This window comes from Brienomyrus brachyistius, chromosome 15 (genome assembly GCF_023856365.1).
Source record: "Brienomyrus brachyistius isolate T26 chromosome 15, BBRACH_0.4, whole genome shotgun sequence".
Classification (NCBI taxonomy): Eukaryota; Metazoa; Chordata; class Actinopteri; order Osteoglossiformes; family Mormyridae; genus Brienomyrus; species Brienomyrus brachyistius.
In genome coordinates this window covers 22,566,168-22,582,241 of record NC_064547.1, presented here as the reverse complement: position 1 = coordinate 22,582,241, position 16,074 = coordinate 22,566,168, and the positions used below count along the sequence as shown (strand labels likewise).

The 16,074-nt window shown below is 44.4% G+C and overlaps 1 protein-coding gene and 1 long non-coding RNA gene across 2 annotated transcripts; both read left to right on the top strand.

The window, feature by feature from the left end:
• Positions 1 to 3,480: 3,480 nt before the first annotated feature.
• ier5 (immediate early response 5) lies at positions 3,481 to 5,201 on the top strand. Its single transcript, XM_048977181.1, has one exon. It carries the CDS (start codon positions 3,840 to 3,842, stop codon positions 4,680 to 4,682), a length of 843 nt encoding a protein of 280 aa, XP_048833138.1. The 5' UTR covers positions 3,481 to 3,839; the 3' UTR covers positions 4,683 to 5,201.
• A 3,775-nt stretch (positions 5,202 to 8,976) lies between these two features.
• On the top strand, positions 8,977 to 10,248 carry LOC125709215 (uncharacterized). The gene is made up of 2 exons (XR_007382659.1): positions 8,977 to 9,882; positions 10,097 to 10,248. It is a non-coding gene; the product is annotated as an uncharacterized LOC125709215 (long non-coding RNA).
• Positions 10,249 to 16,074: the final 5,826 nt, after the last annotated feature.

Sequence of the window (16,074 nt, the reverse complement as noted above, 5' to 3'; positions counted from 1 at the left end):
GCACAGTATATTTACAATTAAATTGATTCTGAGGCTTAAATAGAATGGGAGTGTATGGTACAGGCACTATATATGTACAACATATATATATACATATATACATATATATATATATATATATATATATATATGTGAACAACATATATATATGTACAACATATATATATATATATATATATATATGTACAACATATATATATATATATATATATATATATATATATATATATAGACACAAAACTAAACTACAACTTTCACTTTCTCTGTTTCAAATAGCCACTTTTATTAGTGCAGGTTTCAGCCATTTTGCATTTTATTTAATAGAAGCCTTTATCCAAAGTGACATACATTTTTGTGAAAGCAGACAGTTCCAGGAATAATTGGGCATTTTAATGGCCTTGCTCAAAGGTCCAATGATGAAATCACTATACAAACCCTGGGATTTGAACTACTGACTTTCCGTTCACAGCCACGCCGTCTGTACTTCACGTTTTAATTATTACCAGCTAGGTGACTAATCATTAATTGTTTGTATTATTCACATGGAATGACCAATAATATCGTCATGACCAAAATGTAATGTGATCATTTCTACTTCCTTTAAATATGTACTTTGAGTTAGTGGGAACAATAATTATGAATAAACAGTAAGGACTTCTGGATCCACCCATAGCTATTTCATTTTTATTGTGTCCCTTTAGTGTAGAGTAGGATGGGCTGTTACTGGCATCCAACTGGTGAATAACAGTCATGAATCCAGGGGGGTTATCACATGTTATTGTCACACACTAGAGTTTATGATTCTGTAACACTTTTAACTTAGTAATCAAAAAGACCTTAGTTTTTTCCCACTTATCCATTCAGTTCTTATATAGTGCCTTTACAGTGATACAGTATATACAACAAATTATACATTTCAACTAAGAAACTAATACAACCCTTTTACCAAAAAAGTTGGGATGTTGTATAAAATGTAAATAAAAACAGAATGTAGTGGTTTACAAATCATTTTAACTCATACAATCGTGTCCATTGGGGGGGGGGGGGTGGCTGGTGAGAGGGAGGTCTAGGCATCCCTGCTTTGACTGCTGCCCCCGAGATCCAACCCTAATGACTCCCCTAATGTACCCCTATACCATCACGAATGCTGGTTTTTAAACTGCTGACAACAATCTGGACGGTCCCTCTCCTCCTTAGCCTGAAGGATGTGGTATCCATGATTTCCAAAAAAGAATTTGAAATTTTGATTTATCAGACCACAGGACAGTTTTCCATTTTGCCTCAGTCCATCTTAAATGAGCTAAGGCCCAGAGAAGGGGGCTCTGCGTTTCTGGATTATGTTTTCTTTGCATCAGGGGGGCCAATCTTACCCAGAAAGGGCCACTGTGTGTGCAGGTTTTCGCCGCGACTCCGTAATTAGATTACTAATTAGAGGACTGACTGGCTGAAGAGTCCTCACACCTGGGTTTGAACAGCTGACCTAAAGGTTACCCCAAAAACCTGTATACACACCGACCTTTTGCGGCTAAGATTGGCCAGCCCTGCTTTGCATGGTAGAGTTTCATCCTGCATTTGTGTATGCAACGACAAACTGTTCAGACAATGGTTTTTGGAAGTGCTCCTGAGCTCATGCAGTGGTTTCCACTATAGAATTTATTCTGTTTAAGATTATGCCTATCCAGTATTGGTTTTCAGCCTTTGTGTACAGAGATTATTCCAGATTCTCTGTATCTTTTAATGATATTATGTACCGTATACGATGAAATTCCCAAATTCTTTGCAATATTATATTGAGGAACATTACTCTTAAATTTTAGCACTATTTTCCCCACACAGTCTTTCACAGAATGGTGAACCTCTCCCCATCTTCACTGCACAGAAACGCTACCTCTCTGGCAGGTTCCTTCTATACCCAAGCATTTTACTGAGCTGTTGCTGATTAACTTAATTAATTATGAGATATCTGTTATCAAACAATAAAAATTTCTCAGTTTCAACATTTGATATGGTCATGACATATGATTTGCAAATCACTGTATTTGGTTTTTATTTCCATTTTACACAGCATCTCAAGTTTTTGGAAATAGGGTTGAAGCTGAACGAAGTCCTCATTATCTATTTGAAAATATAACCAAAATATATAAACATCAACAAATGCCATTTATTATGACAATAAGCACGTATTGTTACATAATAGTGTATTGGACTATCTCTGGGGCTAATTCACAACGTATTAATTTTCGGGACATAAACATTTATAAATAATACATTCTCAACCTTCAGAACCACGCCTGTGGCGTGGCAAGACTCTCCCATTTAGCTCAAACTAACCATTTGACCAAACATCAGCTATTATTTCAGAATAAAAATAACATTTAAGCACTCAGCAGGTTACATAAGTAACGAACTGTTTATTGTGGTTCACAAATAATGCAGGACATTATGATCGCGCTAAGCAGCTAAAAATATAACAGATATACAGCAGAAAATAAAACGAATATTTCCCAGATGTGAAGCGGAAACAGGTGGCGCGTTTCAGCTGGGTGTGTTTATGGGAAAGTTTCTGCTCCTTCTGGTTTAACTGGCAGGACCGTTACGTCATGCTGCCCCTCCTCATTCACTCTGCTTTGTTTTCTACAAACATGACGACGATTAGACACACCGACACACACCTGCGCCTTCCGTTTGGCTCCTCTTCTTACTTACTACGCATCTCTGCTTATGGTTACATTAAAATCCCATTCTCCCCGCCTATAACCTAGACGCGTCCTCGATCAAACCAAGCAGGTCACCCCAACCCCCTCCTTAACTCCAACGGCTCCATTTACCAGCCAGGCTTCGGACACCGCAGCGTAGATCTCACTCGCACAAAAGCGTCATGTGACTTCACCAAAACAGACGAACCATTACATCAGTCGCAGAATGTCGCCTACCAAAATATAAATACTCTTAAAGGGGACACGACGTATTTACACATGTAACCACTGTTATACGTTATGCCTTGTGCACACGCAGATAAACAAGTTACATATAATGTGAGAAACCACTGATGTGTACGTTATATGTATACGTTATAAATATTTATTATTACAATATAATACACTTGTATTATATATAGGCTATAAAAACAACGTTTACCACAACACGCAATATTTCAGTATAGCTAATTTCCTTGGTGCCACGAATCTTAACAAACGCAAGTTCAAAACAGAGATCTTCTTTTTATGCCATTTAAAATGAATACTAATAAATCGCACTAGTATATTGATAAATGAAGCTACGTTTATGTGCCTAAATGCATTTTCCCCCTTTAAATTCTCTTCCCACGTTAGTATTTAAATCTTACTTGATGGTACTGCGGCCCCCGATTGGTCCAAACGCAGTTGGCGGGGAAAAATTCCAGGCATTTGTAAGAGAGCAGCTTCTTTTCATTGGTAAACGTAATCGTTACGTAGAACTATATATATAAGTTAAAAATAGAAACCGTCTCATTCTCTTAGCAGCAGTTTAGCGGGTAACGATGAAACGTTAGAGGGGTTTTAATTCCTGTAAAATAGAAATTTCCTCTTTCTATTGGTCTAAACGGCGGGCCGCATCAGTAAAACGTTTAAACAAATAACATTGTTAGTATTATTGTGTAGTTCATTTACCCCCCACTACTCGCACTTAACTAATTAGTTAATGATATCGAAAGGGGATAAATATTTATTAATATTACTATTTACCTTTTTGACTTTTGACTGAAACTGATCTGCGGGATTTTTCACGGAGGAAGCCGTCGTAAAAGTTTCATTACACTGTAACTGGGCGCCGTTTGTCCGACCAGCTCGATCTGAGATATGGAGTACAAAGTGGAGGCTCATCGGATCATGAGTATCTCTTTGGGGAAGATCTACAACTCCAGGGTCCAACGAGGGGGGATCAAACTGCACAAGAACCTGCTGGTCTCGCTGGTTCTCCGGAGCGCCAGGCAGGTATACCTCAGCGACTACTACGGCGGCGCCTGCCTAGGCTCCCAACGCGCCGAAGCGGGGGAGTGGGCAGAGGGGGAGACGATGGAGTCGTTAGAGGGAAGATCGACCGGCGCGGAAAGCTGCGGGTCGGAGACGGAATCGCGGGAAACCTTACGAGTGCCGGAGACTAACGCGCAAGCCTCGGTGGAGGTAGCCGGGGAACTGGACGCCGAGGAGCCGGCTTCGCGTTCGGATTACAACTGGCCGCAGGGCGGCGAGTCGGATGGGGAGCAAGCCCCAGGTCAAGTGGAAGAGAGTACGCAAGTCCCTAACTGCCCTGTCCCGGAGAGCCGCTTTGAGTGCGGGCCAGCCGAAGATCTCTGCTCTCAGAAAGAAGGAACGCAAAGCCCGACGGCCGCGGCGCCTTGCTGTACCAGGAAGAGGGGCGCCGGCAAGTCCCCATACGCAGGATCCCCAGTGAAAAGACCCAGACCCGGCTCCGTCCCGCTGGCCAATACCGAAGGCGGTGACGCATCAGAAGACATGGACACGGGCAACGTGTCCAGCCTCATAACGATATTCGGCTCCAGTTTCTCTGGACTCTTGAGCAAAGACGGCGCCCAGGCAGAGCCGGGGGCGGCGGACGGCGACTCGGCCTCCGGGACGATTTGCTGTGAGCAGATGCTGCCGAACCTCAGTCCATGGAGCACCGCTATCGTGGCTTTTTAAGACTCTCATTTTCGACTGGACACTTGAAGTTGTGAAAGTGTTACGGACTTCGATGGACGGTGGGAGACTCGCTTCCCGTAAGGACAAGGTGCCCCCCCTCTTAGCTGCTCTCAACCACGTGGAAAATAGAGGAAGGGTGCAATACGGGGCTTCCCCTCCCAGTCGCCACATGGCCACGCCGACATGTGCCGGGTGTTTGTCGGGGCATGTCCCGATCGGGGCTGGGGAGGAGGTGGGTGGGCGCGATCCTACTCTAAACGCGAGGGGTATCGGGGGGAGACGTACGGATGTACCATAATCGTCAGTAAACATGGAGTTTAAAGCTACACTTTCCGTATATTTTGCACACTTCCCAGGTTTCTTTTTTTCTACCTTGAGTGGTTGAATATATTGCGGAAGAATAACTTGAGGTTAATGTGATGGTTCCCATGTTCGTGTTTAAATGTTTGACAAACTAAGTACTGGTTAATGTGAATACTTGTTAACAGTGCTCAGACCATGAAAATGCAGTGATCGGTGCTTAACACTAGAACTGCCAAATCTACGCAAATTTGCGTAAATTCCCTGGGCCTAACACCTACTAGCATCCCTGCTGAGAGTTTCTTGGGCCATTGTCCTCCTGCTTTTGTTGTGCAAACACACCCATTACCTGTGAGGCCTGGCACATTTGCATTTTTTTACTCAGAGCAGCTAAAATCCAAGGCAGGCTAAACCTCTGTGTGTGACATGGAAACCTTCACAAAAGTCTGCCATATCTATACCAAATATCCCACATGCTGACTGACCTGCAAATATGAAAGACACACATTCACAAAATATATGGAAGCACAAGTCTGTTTTATTTATAAAAAAAATTTAGTGTTTCAAACTTTGCAGTGTTTGCAGACCCAGTGACCATCATCCCTGCATTTGGCGCAAGTGAATTTGTAACACTTTGCACTGGTAAACCTGCTGCGGTTTCTGTTGCAGTTCTCCTGTACCTGACACTGAGTTGTCCATACAAGTCCTGGCACAGCAGCAGCCTTCCTCTGTCCCCATAGCCTTTTGTGGCATAAATTGGCAATGGAGTTCCTTGGCTAGATGACTCAAAAAATAATCTTCTTTTGCCTTCCCACCCTGTACATGCCTTGTACAGAACGTAGGAATTTGCCACCACCAGGTCCAGCATGTTGTAAAATACAGCTACTGGCCACCTGCATGTTGCTGCTCTTACGGAATACATGCGCGCCATTTGGTCCAACACATTTACACCACACTATAACAGCAGAGAGAGAGAGAGTCATGAGTGTATTTGCTTTTTTTCTACCTTCTTTCTATATAGGCCTGTATAGTACATATCAGAAAACATTGTAGCACTGATGTAAAATTATACACACATTCACATACCTTCATGTGGTTATAGTCTGTTATCGTGTTGGGTTTCCTCTTTCTGCCTTCACAGATCGCCACATCTTGGTCCAAGGAACTCAGAACACACACAATCTTGTTTTTTTAGGTGCATAAATTGTCAAGGAGACACTGCCACTTCTAAGCACTGACGCGGAGAATTCCTCTTGCTGTGCAGTGTCCTTTGAAATTGGAGGAAGTTCATACCAAACTTTATTCCCTGTGCTCAGTAGTGTTGTTTTGCGCTGAAGCAGTCTGTGTGACAGTGCCAGTGAGGTGAAGAAATTGTCCGTTGTGACATTTCTCCCGTCATCCAGAAATGGCTCCATCAGACTCATGACCATGTTCTCTGCCAGCCTCTCCCTTTTCTGGTGACTGGGGTCCTTTCCCAAGTTAGGGGACACGTTGCAGACGTATTTGGTCTCCAAATCCGTGGCCATCCAGAACTTGATCCCAAATTTGTCCGGCTTGGATGCGATATACCAAGTGACATGGAATGGATCCACATCTACTCCACGTTGTCTTTCCACCGGTGTCCTCAGGGCTCGGTTCTTGGCCCTCTCCTATTCTCCCTCTACACTAAATCTCTTGGCGAAGTTATATCCTCACATGGCTTCTCCTACCACTGCTATGCCGATGACACTCAACTCATCCTCTCCTTCCCTCCCTCAGACACTCATGTCTCCACTAAGATCTCTACATGCTTGGCAGACATCTCATCTTGGATGACCACTCACCAGCTAAAACTCAAAAACTAGTAAAACTGAGTTGCTTTACATCCCGGCTGACTCATCCCCCCTCCAGGACCTTGCGATCTCCTTTGACAACTCCCTGATCCGTCCTTCGGTTTCTGCTAGAAACCTTGGAGTTACCATAGATGATCGGTTGTCATTTTCCTCACATATCGCCAGTCTTTCTCGCTCTTGTCGGTTTCTCCTTTTTAACATCAGGAGGATACGTCCATTTCTTTCCACCCAGGCTACCCAGATACTCGTCCAGTCCCTCGTCATCTCACGCCTTGACTACTGCAACTCGCTTCTAGCGGGTTTACCACTGAGCGCCATCCGTCCCCTCCAACTGATTCAGAATGCAGCTGCTCGTCTTGTTTTCATCCTTCCCAAGTTCTCCCACACCACTCCTTTGCTGCGCTCCCTCCACTGGCTTCCTGTAGCTGCACGCATCAGATTCAAAACACTGATGCTCGCATACAAAGCCAAAAATTCTCTGGCACCATCCTACCTAAAGGACCTCATCACACCCCGCTCTGCACCATGATCTCTCCGATCCTCCAGCACTGCTCGACTGGTCCCACCTCCCCTCAAGGCACAAGGAAGACACGCATCTCGGCTCTTCTCTGTCCTGGCACCTAATTGATGGAATGAACTCCCCCTAGATGTCCGAACAGCTGAATCCTTGAGTGTCTTCAAGCGACGACTCAAAACTTTCTTTTTCAGAAATACCTGACGTAGAACTTCTATATTCTTACTCGACTCTTTTTCTGGTGTGTGTTTTAAAAAAATTAAATAAAATAAAAATTCTGCACTACTCAATGGCGTTCTCAGAGATAGTATTCGTAGCTGGGGTCCTTATTGAGCTAGCATCGGAAATTCATTGCAGAGTCTCAAAGCACTTATGTAAGTCGCTCTGGCTAAGGGCGTCTGCCAAATCCTGTAAATGTAAATGTAAATATACTGCATGGACAATGAACCTTGGTCGAGAACAGCTGTACATCTATGTTCATGTGTTCTCCTGGAGTGAAACTTTCAGCACAGTTCTTGGTGAAGGCTGGCAGAGAACGTGGTCATGAGTCTGATGGAGTCATTTCTGGATGACGGGAGAAATGTCACAATGGACAATTTCTTCACCTCACTGTCACTGTCACACAGACTGCTTCACTTTACTGGGCATGGTGAATAACGTTTGCCGTGAACTTCCTCCATTGGCAAAGGACACTGCACAGGGAGAGGAATTCTCCACGTCAGTGTTTAGAATGGCGCGCATGTATTCAGTACGAGCAGCAACAAGCAAGTGGCCAGTAGCTGTGTTTTACAACATGCTGGACTTGGTGGCGGTGAATGCCTACGTTCTGTACAAAGCATCTACAGGGTGGAAAGGAAAAAGAAGATTGTTTCCGATTCTTCTAGCCAAGGAACTCCATTGCCAAATACAGGGATGATGGTCACTGGGTTTTCAAACGCTGCAAACACAGACTTTGAAAGATAGACAGACTGTGTGGGACAGTAACCACTGAGACAAAAGGCAGAAAGATGACGAAGAGATGAACCTGGAACTGAGGCACGGATACATCAATTTTTACATGAACAGCCAAACATGCAAAGCTGGAGAGATCACACAAAAACAAAATTCACTTTTGGTGTTATAATTCAGTGATGGCCAATGAAAATGAAATGACATTTTATTCTGTATGTGTATGAGCATGTCAAAAACCATGGACCATGACTTCACTCAGCTTATGACATTTATATACAAACATGCATTGGAGACTGAAGTGTTAGCATGTTTTCATTTTATTCATTTCATTCTATTAGCAACTTTTCATTCTATTTTCACTCAATTTGTTTTATAAATAACACAGACTTGTGTTTCCATATATTTTGTGAATGTGCGTCTTTCATATTTGCAGGTCAGTCAGCGTGTGGGATATTTGGTATAGATATGGCAGACTTTTGTGAAGGTTTCCATGTCACACACAGAGGTTTAGCCTGCCTTGGATTTGAGCTACTCTGAGTAAAAAATGCAAATGCGCCAGGCCTCACAGGTAATGGGTGTGTTTGCACAACAAAAGCAGGAGGAGGATGGGGCTGAAGACCTGCGAAAATCACAGCAGGGGTGACAAACACCTTGGGACTCTCAGCAGAGAATAAAAACTCGGTAAATCTAGTGTTAAGCTGTCTGTAACGCATACACGTCGCTTGGTCACTGATCTTTCACAACTGTCTTTGTTTTAAAAAGACTTGTATATTTGTACCTGGATGCTTGTATGGGTTTGTTTGTAAATGTTATCTAAATCTGTATTTTGGTATTTGCTATCCATTATGATATTTGCGTGGTTTACACGTATTAAATTTTTTGGAAAAGTTTCTGTGCTTTTGTGGGTTGATGGGCGCCTCTGGGGGGTGGGTGAGATTGTTGGCGTGTACGGCCAACTGGGCTTAGTTTCATAAGTCTGAAAAGCCATGTGTTTCTGCTTTAGACGTGGCTCGAAAGCAGTTTCCGGGGGTTGCTCTCTTCCTCGAAGCGGTATACATATTACTCCCCTTGCTTAAGTAGTTCTTTGATTTGGATGGGTGTACTGTGTCCTTTTCACTGGAAAATGATTTTTGACATGCGCTTCCTTGTGTGCTTTTTGGCGATCGTGAATCATTTGACTAACCCAGCCTATATGGAGTTCTGCATTAACAAGCGTGGTTGCGACACACACGGTTGGGTAACCGTACAGTTTATTGCACGTGATCTGACCAGCATATAAACATTCCTTCATCCTAAAATTCGCTCATCCTGCTCTTGTTTTCGATTCTAAACGTTGCGCGTAATAGTATAAAATCGCTTACGGTTTATATATAATTCTTATGTACTCTGAGCACTTCAGTCGGCGGCACTAGCTGCAGCATGAGGTCATTAAGTATAACCAGCTCCCTGCAAGGTCAGCTATGATTTATACGCTAAAAATTTGTTTGCCTGACGTTCCTCCAAGACAAGTGTATTCATGGGTGCAATCTTCCGTAAATGGATTATATGGAAATGCTGTGTGTATTACTTAACCGCAACCATAAGTAGTAACCAACTAATGTGGGTAAGATTCACTTCCTATCACACATTGGCTCTCTGATACCTGTGGTGTACGACCCCGGACACATACGAAGATTATAATTGTATTTCAAGTGAAATTTGATTGCCAATAAGACATAAAGATGATGCTACCCGCCGGGCATGTTTCACACAATGGCCTGTCCTTCGCTTCCTGACAGCTGACCTCATCCTCTTCTGGGCTGTGTGTTTCTCCCCAGGAGCGGAATACGTGGAGCCACCCCTCTATGACACACGGAATGGTACAGTCCTGGTACAGACCTTTAGATGGAAAATGAGGAGCTATGCAGAAGTTACAGGAATGAGGAGTTTCCGTGAAAAAGGCGTGGGGCATTAAAGATGCAAGAAAGATGTTCTCCTGTGCCTTTGTTTTGAGCAGTATTATTTTCAGTATAGTTGTGCCATGACTCACCTGTGTCCATACAATAGGAGCTGTACGGCATCATGGGAAATTCTGCTGACAAGTCAGAACAAAGACGCTTTGTGAAAAAGTTTGTAAAGCGTGAGTGTTTCAAGTGACAGGAGAGACATAAAGAGATTTGGGTAGTGCTATTACCCAAGGACACATTTTTAAATGCTAGCCTGTTAGATTGACAATTAGACATCAAAAGGCTAATATCACTAAGTCCATCCATCCATATACGCACACGATATAGGAGATAATTAATGGGCAATAGAGACGCCTATTAGTCTAACACTGTGTTTTTGCACTGTGGAAGGACATTGGAGTATGACAGCGAAAAGATGCAAAGTCATACTTTGGTCAGAAGGTTAATTCTTGTGTTCAAGTTTTGAAACTTTTGAAAGTCAGCAGTATGGATTTCTTTAGCCCTGACTGCACCTCCTACTTTCTGTGCTATTGTGTAAGTCCAGCTTTCCTTGTTGATCACTGCACTTTTACATTTTAACTGGATAATAGTCACTTTCTTCTATGTCATGTCTCCAAGCGAATTGGTATTTTAGCAATTTCAGTCTGAAGACACGCATATCAGTGTACTACTACACTATGTGATGATTAATGCAAAGGGTTAATTTTACCTCTATGGACCCGGACTTCACATACCATGAGTTAACATGAGGCAGCATTGTTTTGCTGTAGGAGTCACTGAGAGGTGCTATCTGCTTTTCCTTATTGCTCTTCTACATTGTTCCACAGATAGCTTGACTAGGAGAAAGAGTTGCTTATGGTCTGTGAGGTGATTTCAGATCCTTTTACGGCCCTTTCAGGGCCTCGTGCTGCGACAAGCATACTCTGCAGCACTCAGATCGTCCTCAGGCTGTCGTCACATGTGATCTTGTCTGTTTGTGGAGGTCACCCCAGACGACGTGTCATCGGGTCACGTGACCAACAGGGTCCATTGCCTATGGCTACTGGCAAAGTCCATTTTCATGTGCTCAGCCCTAAACACAGCCTGACCTAATTTGTTTGTACACAGTAATGCAGGAGTGCTAACGGCTAATCTGTGACAGCCTTGCTTATTTACCCTATGAGCTACGTTCCATTTGATGTAACTCCCCGTAAAATGTCTTCAGTTTCCACACTGGCATCTGCTTTATGTATGGGAGCAGTTAATCAGTATATCGCATTTATTATTTACAGTGACTTAGGTGTTTGTGTGACCATTCCAGTTCAAAGAACCGGTCTTTGCCTGCAATTAGTTTATATATAGGTACTAAGAATGTTCATGGATGGAGAGGTATGTACATATTTCAGATGCCGGTCTCAAAACCCGTTTTGAACACATGTCAAATGTCCCATTTACATTCCACATTAAACAGACCACATCTGTGGGCAAATCCAAGGCAATGTTACTGGCCCAGCAATATGAGTGGGTTCGAATCTTGAATCAACGTGTTATGAAATGCCCCGATCCTCCCGATCGCTGACGGGGAGTCACAGACGCTGTATGATTCGGTGTTGGCTGTGTACCGTGGGTGGGGGCAGGTGGGGGCGATGTGCTGAGAAACATTTCAGATTGTTTTTTATTTTGGTAAGAAATGGCATTTTTTTAGAGCAGAAGGGAATATCCAGGGATTTATTACCACTTAATAACAGCAAAATTCTTACAAATTTTGTGTTTCCAAAGCTATATGGAGGTGTACAGGCACATAGAAGCTGCCTGCATTATTTGGAACTTACCCGCAGTATTTGAGTCTGCCACAATTTTAGTATATTATTTATTAGCATTATATTGCTATATTGTTCTATAATAAAAATGCATTCTTTGACCCGGTATGCATACAATACAGACTCATCACTCAAAAGGTCTCAGGTTTAACGCCAGCGATGAGTCTCCTCACATACCACTGAGGACGGTTATTTTACTTAACCTGAATCCCTCCTCGGAATTCCTCACGTGAGTTACACTGCATTCGAATAAGTGTTGACTAATCAGACAAAAGACGTCAGACTGGTCTGTCGCTCGAACCCATTTTCCCTCGGACTATAAAGTCGAAGGTGGAGTACAGAGCCTTGCTTTGTCCCCGTTATTTAATTTCTAAGGAGGCTTCTTCTGCCATGGGACACTCACCCTTGCTGGATGAACAGGTGGAGCAGTACAATTAATTTTTGAAGAAAATCCCCTGACCACAGGCCATATTATAGAAGGGATTAAGTAAGATCATTATATCTATATAAGTGTATATACAGACTCTGAATGCCAGCCATGTACTGCTGCTTAAAACACTGGAAAATTGCTATGAGACGAGAAGCGGCTTTGGAGGATGATATATTGCCGTTTGGTGGGAATGACGAAGGGTGGCTTCCTGTCCCGTCCCGCTCCCAGTGCCCCGACACTCTTTCGCAGAGACCGTACCGGGTATTTATAGTTCTGCTCCTTGGAGGCGGACCAGAGGGCAGAGAAGTATTAAGCTGACGGATCACTCGCTGTTACCGAGATGAATGTGGGTCACTTAGATCCAGGCCTCCGAGGCACCTAAGGACCATAGGACATCCGGGGAGGGGCGGCTGGGGGAGCAGACTCGCTTCCTTTGTGGAGGTACGGCTGCCGGTCTCAGGCACCGCATAGCATCCTTTGGTGCTGGCCTCTTGTAAGGCACCATGGTCTTCAAACAAGGGTCATGCAAGTGCATTCCCGGTGGAGGAAGTTCCTCCTTCCCTAGGAAATGTGATGCAATGACTGGATCGCCGCAGAGAGCAGAACACCAGCCTCGAGACACGTGTGAGCGAACTGGGGAGACAGGACACTAAGATCATTCACATTCCCTAAAAGTCCAAATTCAGCAAAACTCTTTCCCAGTGTTTATTTGTTGATCAACTTATGTACAAGTCCGATTACCCATCATCCACTGACATCTGTGTGAATATTTGTGAAATCCTTCAGATATCTTTTGCATAAAGGATAACTATAGGTTAATTGTAAAAGCTACTCCAGTGGGCATTTTTCCTACATAAATCTGGGGGCATGCCCAGGTGTCATGCGAGCTCACTGTAAGTGCAGTGCAGGGGGCAGAGCTCCCACACGCTGAAGAGTCTCCCTCACACACAAAAACAGGCTCCCAGGAAAAGTCGCACACGAACAAAGAGCCTCTCTCATTCACACAAAGACGCGCAAACCTCACTCAATGGAGTCATTGTCCGGTGCGAACAACTCTGTAAACCAAGCACCCAGAACATACGAGCAAAATTTTTAAAAAGTTTTAAATAAAGTGTGACAGTTACATAAACTGCATCGGACATGAGTACAGCTTGCAGTTACCTGTGAATGTCTCTGAATTGTTTAACGGTGCAACATCCACAGACATATATGGATCTCTCATGCTTTTTTTTTTGGGGGGGGGGTGGTATGCTGACTTTCCTTTAACCAAACTCTCCCTTTTTTGGCCTAAACCTAAAAGGCAAAGAGACCATTTAAATGTCCGCAGCGCTTGACAGGTGTACAATGCCCCTCTCTCCAACCCCCACGGCCTCCACAAAGACATTCTGCAGTCGTTTCAGAAAAAGGAGGAGAACCTCCCCCCCCCCCACTTTGGCCCCCGCTATTCATGCCTGTGACCCCCGCTGGAACCCAGACAAACTAAAGTCTTTGTTTATCTTGGGAACCGACAGAGGACAGGCGGCCAGGGAGGAAAGGGTGGGGGTTAGGGTGGAGGGGGGGGGGGTTACTGGGGACGGGTGTCGGGGGAGGGGTATCCTGGGAAAAATGCCAGTGTGGGATCAGTGACAGGGTTGGGCTTCCTGAAATGCGAGTGTACAGGAGTTGGGGGGTGGGACTGAAAGGAGATAGTTCTCCACAAGAGGAAAGCACTCTGGGAACATATGCACAGAGACAAACATGCATTCCACACACGGCTGGGATCACGCATGTGCGAGCCTGGCAGCTATCTCACACACACACACACACACACACACACACACACAAACCCAAACACATGTGTGGTCCTGCTGAGGTCCATATGGAAAACATCTTGAATATGGGCGTCTGCAGCGGAAGGCCAGAGCTACGAGGGTACGAGGCGAGTCCTGAGTTAGCACTGGCTCCCACACACCCTCGGGTGTCCTATAATGAGGGGCACTCTCTCCACCGGCCGGGGCCTGTTCAGACAGATCCGAACAAAGAACAAAGCTGCATAGACAAGACTAAAGGAGTGTGGCTAAGAAGATGGAAAGGGCGTCAGTAAGGGGAGGGAATACCCTGCAGTGTGCCTACAGTCTGCACCCAGAGATGCATTCCTCATCGTATTCTCAGAGGGCGAACGTCTTACACACCAGTCACATGTCCAACTGGAACATGAGATATTAACGTGTAGCATCAATTCCTCACACAAACAGTTTCATAAAATAACTTAACACCCCCATGAAGGTAGGTGCCCCTGCCTTGTTAATAAGTAACGCGGCGTGTTCAAAATGTCCAGAGGAAAACAAAAAAACACAGATAGGGGGAGGGGCGACAAGATGGTGGACTAGCTAATTGGCATTACAGCTTTAACCCCTTTGTGTCTGACTCAGCTGTTGAGGGGAAGCACTTCCTGCTTGGTGGGGAACGTGTGATAATGACCGGAATGTGACGGCTTCAGTGGAAATGACATAACGGGGTCATCTATCACACGATAAGTGTCAAAAACACACAGACGACATTTCCAAGTGCTTGAGAAAAATCTGAAGTTCACGCAATACCTTACAAGACTGGGAATCACGTGGGTGGTCTTTCCCGAAACACTTCAGTGGTGATTTATTTGGCCAAATCTCCGTCAAACATTAACCTCAAAGCCCGAAGATAAAGAGGCTGACCTTTAGATGTCCAGGTACAAACTGACTTGACTTTAAACAAATCCACGTGTTTGAAGGCCTTTGCGTTTATCCGGGTTGCCTTTCGGGTGCAGCTAGGAATGTTTCTTGATTTCCTCCCCAGGACTAACCTGTGACGATCCTCAGCTCAGGCGGGGCATCCGAATGTGATACTCCCGGGAAGCGCAGAAAGGCGGAAAATCCTCCCTAACGGATTCATAAGAAAACAAGGCCGCAATATCGAAGTTAAAACTTGCCTCTGGCAAATGCAGTATGACATGTTTAATGGACAGACTGTTGTTATGGAGACTAAACCATCCCAGAAGCAAGAGAGCATGGCTTAGTAACATGACACAACCATCTCCAAACAAAACAGTCTTAACCAGTTTAAAACCATACTGGTGCGATATGGGTGCAGTCATTTCCCTTTCAGTGCATACTTTCTTAAAGCCAGCAACAAATATTTCCAATTTAATTGCAGAAAAACAGCTTAGAAAATATCATTTATGTCCCAGACTCGTGTAAAAGGCTACGGCTGTATTGAAATAGATGCAGAAAATTAGGGAAAAGCGAATGAATGAGGAAGTGGACAGCGGGGTTAATAGTGCGTGACTCGCTGGTGTGTGAGTCCCCTGAGCAGCTCCTGGCGTGGCATGCTCCCTCCACCGCGCCGTAACAGAAAACATCATGTCACGCTGCCTAGCAACAGTGATGTAATGGCAGGCCGAGCCAGCCTTGGGTAGCCCTCTCATAATCAGGAAACCTTTCGCCACAGAGAAACGGCTGCCTGCAGAACTGCTGTGTCATGTTTCCCGGAGCGCCGGCATCTTCCGGCGCATTAATTGACCAATAAGGGTCGTCGTTGCCATTCGTGACGTTAGTGGGAGCCGTACCTTAATGCACAGAGGAGGGTGGCAGAGCTATAATTCC